We start from the raw sequence: 4,953 nt of genomic DNA, 5'->3' as shown, positions 1-4,953 counted from the left end.
ACTCTAGAAAACCTGTCAAAAGTTGTTTTTTTTAGTTTTTTTTTATTAAAGGGAAACCAGAAAGTGAATTTTGTACATTTTATTGGGGTAATTTTACTTATAAACATGTTGTTCGCCCAATTCTGTTAAAATTGTATTAAGTTTCTCTCCTACAATTGTTAATTAGTAGAAAATTGCACATCTCAAAGGGCTGGTGCAGAATGAAGGGTTCGGATGTAAAAGACAGCAAAAAAGCTTCCATCAGTATGTTGCAAATGTGCTAATGGTTAAACAGCAATGTATTTCAATTTAAATATTATATGTACATGTACTATTTAACTAGAATGTGGACTTTATTCTAATTAAATTAAACAAAAAAAAAGAAAACTTCTTAATTAAGACATTTAATTTTTCTATTTTCTTTAAACTTTCATTACAGAACTTTCCATCTTTACACTCGAACCCTTCAAATGTTATTTATTATCTGATAAAGTTAAATTTTGAAAAATCCATAGAAATAAAGAAATTGTTTTCATTCTTCAAATGTCTAACATTGTTTTTAACTGTTAGCCATATTTTTATATTCTTTGTAAGCATTCCATCTTATGGTACTCGTCAATGTTGTAATATTTAAATTTTACTAAAAGTTGCCTTTTGTTATTGGGACGTGCACTAGATTTTTTTTTTTTTTTATGTAAGTGAATATCAAAATCATTATTTTCGATTTTGATGTTTAATATGTTGAATGTATTTATTATTGTATAGTATTATCTATAAAATTTTGTAAAATGTAAACAAGAAAGGAATAATTGGAATTGGAATGTAAATTTATAAGATTTTTATACTTGAAATTTATTAATTATCTCTTGCAATTTAAATAACATTACACTTTAATAATAAAAATATTAAAACTATTACAGTGGAATGTTGACTTAATGTGTTGGGTGCATATAATAGAAAAGTAAGCAATACACAAGTGCTAGTTATCGTTTTTTTGTGACAAATAGCACTTGTTCACAAGTTCTTAATCAGTTCTTTAAACTTTGCGCAATTATATTAAATCAGCTACTGAAAGCTTTCAAACACTTCGGTACTGTTATATTAAATATAAAATAAAATGTGGAAACTCTATTTGAGGATTTTGTGATGTCAGTATCTGCATACATAAAACTTTCAGTTGTAAAAAGTGAGCAATACCTAGACATTTTTCCGTGTAGAAACTTAAATGGCTTTAAATTTTATCCCAGGAAATTTACATATAATCTTATCTTTATATTTAATTTTTTTTCAGAAATAGATTTAATAATAAAACTTTTTGTAAAAGAATGATATTTGTACCTTATCACGATAATAGCATTATGAAGAATAGTAATGAAAAAGACCATCGAATACAAACAAAAATACTCTATCTTCTGAACCTGCTTCTCTTCTTGGTTGTCCTAGTACAATCGTTCGTCATCGTTTACTCACCTCAAAATTCTAATATTCAAATGGCTTCACCCGATATACAACAGCGCTATATCAAACCTGAAAATATCAATCATGACATTACTCGTCATCGAGTTAAAAAAAGAGAAATTTCTTCTAAAACTGAATGCGGAGAAAAAGACGAAGATGTCGTAATGTTGAACGGAAAATGCAGTATAACAGTAAGTCTATAGTAAATTCTACTCTAAATCATTACAATTCAATGTCACTCCAAAATAAAGTGAAATAAGAAATTACTGAAAATATAAGTAATTGCGACGTAAGAAAAGAGTTGTTATTTCTTTATTTACTTAAATTTCTGTCTAATATTATAGAAATCTGACCTTTGCGAGTATTGTCTTAGTGCGGAAGACATTTGTAAAAAGAATACAACAGAAACAGAAGGTACAGTACAATATATACATATATATTACTACATATTATATATAGAATTAATTAAACGTATAGAAATTTATAAATAAAATAATTAAGTACACTGGAATTAGAATGTTTATAGATTAAAAAATATTTTGAAAATTAAATCTTCTTGCTTTGTTTAAAGTAAATACAAATTATTAGAGAAGAAAAGTAGAAGAACAAAACATTTCTGTTTTTCTTATTTTTCTGTTCCCATTGTTTTCCTTGTTCATTTGGCGTATATTAACAAGGAAAGATAAAGAAATGAACTAAATGAACCAACCTTTCCTACTAAATTTTCGTGCAATTTTTAAATTAAATTTAGATTTCCAATTTACATGGGCGTACTTTGTAGTATTTTAATACATTTTGTTATAGTTTATGATTTTATATTCATCGATTAATTTTCTAAAATTCTGATATTAGGGAATAACAAATTTCTTATACATTATGATACCTTTTTTTTTCACAGAAAAAAATGATTCTGAAGAAAAGAAAAAAGAAGAAAGTAGAGGTATGAAATTTCATTATTATATGATACATCTATTTATTTTCTTTTCGGTTGTTTATTTGATAAGTTTATAATTTTGTATACATTTAATAAGATTTAGTAGAGTACATTAAGTGTATGGTTTGGTATTTAAGTATGGTATCAGAGGAGTGTCACGTTCTCATTGTTCAGGAATAAAAAAGTGATGAAGAAGAAATTTTACTTTACTTGTTGTTATATACGAGTCAATCGCGCATGTTTGTGTAGGTGAGTTAATGTATATTGGCGTGTATTTCGTTTATTATTTCAGAATAAAATAATCATTAAGAATCTAAATTTGGCATGGAAGCTTGAGTATAAAGAAAATTGACGTTGATAAATATTAGAGGTTAAAAGTCAAGGAATTGAGAGAAAGAAAAAAGGTCATATACTGTATCATATCTCGAGAGAGATCGAAATTGAAGATTTGACTCGTCATTAGAATTTACAAGATTTTGTTTATAAAACTTGTCACAATACTCAAAATTAAGCTTATTTACATTTCATAATTATTGATAATATAAAATTTTTAAGTATAAAATGGTACCACGAACTATTTTATTTATTATGATTAATAATATAAAAGTTATTTTTTAAATAAAAACCCGTAACAGCAAGGAAAGTTAGAAAACTCGTTGCTAGATTTTTTTTAAACCGACGTTGACATACATCGCATGATCTACGTCAACGTCGGTAGAATGATGCTCGACGTTCCAAACGCCATTGTCAAACTTCTAGTCTTACAGGATGGCGGCGCTGAACGTCGCACGTACTGTACAGTACGTTTTCGCGTTGAAAACGTCCGTTGCAACCACGCTATTCTAATTGATTAATTAGAGACAGCAGTTTATATAATCTACCATAATCAAATTAAATATCAATGTAAGTGGTTATACAGTAAGTAAATACATCGCAAGATTAAGTATTCTTTCTATTTTAAAGTTTTTCATAGTTTTCCTACTCTAGAAGGCTAAAATTATAGATGAATGTATGAAAATTATGGAACTTTTCAGCAATATTTTTATATGTGGAGACATTCATTCTATCAGTTTCGGTGATTAATTAAATATCAAGCGAGAAAAACGGAGAACACAGACACTTTTCATATTTTCAGTGGAGTCATTCTTAATGAATATTTTATTCGTTATCGGCCTTTACAATTTTTAAGAATCTTATTTCTAACCTCAAGGTTTTGGCTTTTTAAAATAATTAAAGTGGCATCATATTATGGTTAAAGCTGATTAAAGCCTTCCAAATCTGAATTTTTTTCTATAAACATAAATACTAATTTCATATTTATATTTTCAGATTGCATTCTTGACAACGTTACAGATTACCAGATTATTCCATTTCCAATATATAATGGAAGCGAAAGACTAGGTATTGCACAATTTGAAGAGGATTCTGAAGGTAATCTGGACATTTGGCTGAAGGAATTTGGATATCCTGCTTTAAAAGAATACAGATTAAATGAAAACGGAAGTTATGAAATTCTCAAGGAAATTTATTTCTCTCACTCACGGACAGATTGGGGAATTGTATACAATGGAAGTTATTACGGTCGATATGATCACGAACGCAAAATTTTCAAATACAACGTCCAGACTTCGGAATTCAAAATAGGAGATGAAATTAATGATGTTCCAGGACTTGATTACATGTATTTCTTCGTAGACAAGGACAGTATTTGGGTATTTAGCTTAACACGTTTTCGTATTGACGACAGTGACTATGCGCTTCAAATCGATCCAGAAAGTTTAGAAATTTTGTCTAAGCATAAAATTGTTACTGAAAATTGCATGCTGGAATATGTATTCGTTGCTTATGGCAAAGTTTATTGCTTGAGTGGTGTGGGAGGTCGAGAAATTTTTTTGTTGTGGGATATGACCAAAAAGGAAAAGCGAAACGTCACTATAAATATTAATAGAAAAGAACCACTTAATGCTTTTAATCTGTTCTACAGTTTTAAAGAACAATATCTTTATGTACTTCACGGATTCTCAGCATCCTTGAATTATGCACTTCACAGATACAAATTACACTTTAATTGTTCGTCCGAGGAGTGAAAAGTTGTATGGAGATGTGTGTTAATTTGTTCCAATTATATGAAATTTATATGAAATTGTTACAATGTGCTTTGAATTTTTCATTTTTAATATATTCTCTGTATGAAATTTCAATAAATATTTTCTTTTCTCGTTTGTTTGAATTGAAAGGCTTTGAATGGAGCCAAGTAAATGTCGTTCGCTTGGAATATACATTAAAGTAAAAAAAATACATAAAACGATGAACCTGAAAAATTAACCATTTTTATTTTGCTGAAAAGTTTCTAAAACAAAATAATTTTATGGTACTTGACACGGTTTAATTAATTAACTTTTTCACGTCTAAATAAGCCTAACGGCTGTGAAACCTCCAATTGAGGTACCCAGAGAGGAAACTTCAGAGAGGTATTAAGAAAGTCTGACACGACATGTCAGTACGTTTGCAGAATCTTTGTCATCGATCACTAAGACTAGGTTATATGAAATTAAACATCAATCTTTCTTAGGATTCTTACG

The 4,953-nt window shown here is 28.2% G+C and overlaps 1 protein-coding gene across 1 annotated transcript in view; it reads left to right on the top strand.

Moving 5' to 3' along the window:
* Positions 1–4,593, top strand: part of LOC111631189 — an 8,409-nt gene extending 3,816 nt beyond the window's left edge. The window contains exons 2-5 of the mRNA XM_023375388.1: positions 1,334–1,628; positions 1,782–1,851; positions 2,336–2,377; positions 3,701–4,593. Coding sequence (XP_023231156.1) covers positions 1,334–1,628; positions 1,782–1,851; positions 2,336–2,377; positions 3,701–4,458 — 1,165 coding nt within the window. The 3' untranslated portion in view covers positions 4,459–4,593. The remainder of the gene's footprint in view (positions 1–1,333; positions 1,629–1,781; positions 1,852–2,335; positions 2,378–3,700) is intronic.
* Positions 4,594–4,953: the final 360 nt, after the last annotated feature.

This window comes from Centruroides sculpturatus, unplaced genomic scaffold (assembly GCF_000671375.1).
Source record: "Centruroides sculpturatus isolate CEXI.00-Female unplaced genomic scaffold, Cexi_2.0 scaffold552, whole genome shotgun sequence".
Lineage (NCBI taxonomy): Eukaryota > Metazoa > Arthropoda > Arachnida > Scorpiones > Buthidae > Centruroides > Centruroides sculpturatus.
Note: the sequence above shows the minus strand (reverse complement) of the source record. Positions and strands in the feature narration are given on the sequence as shown.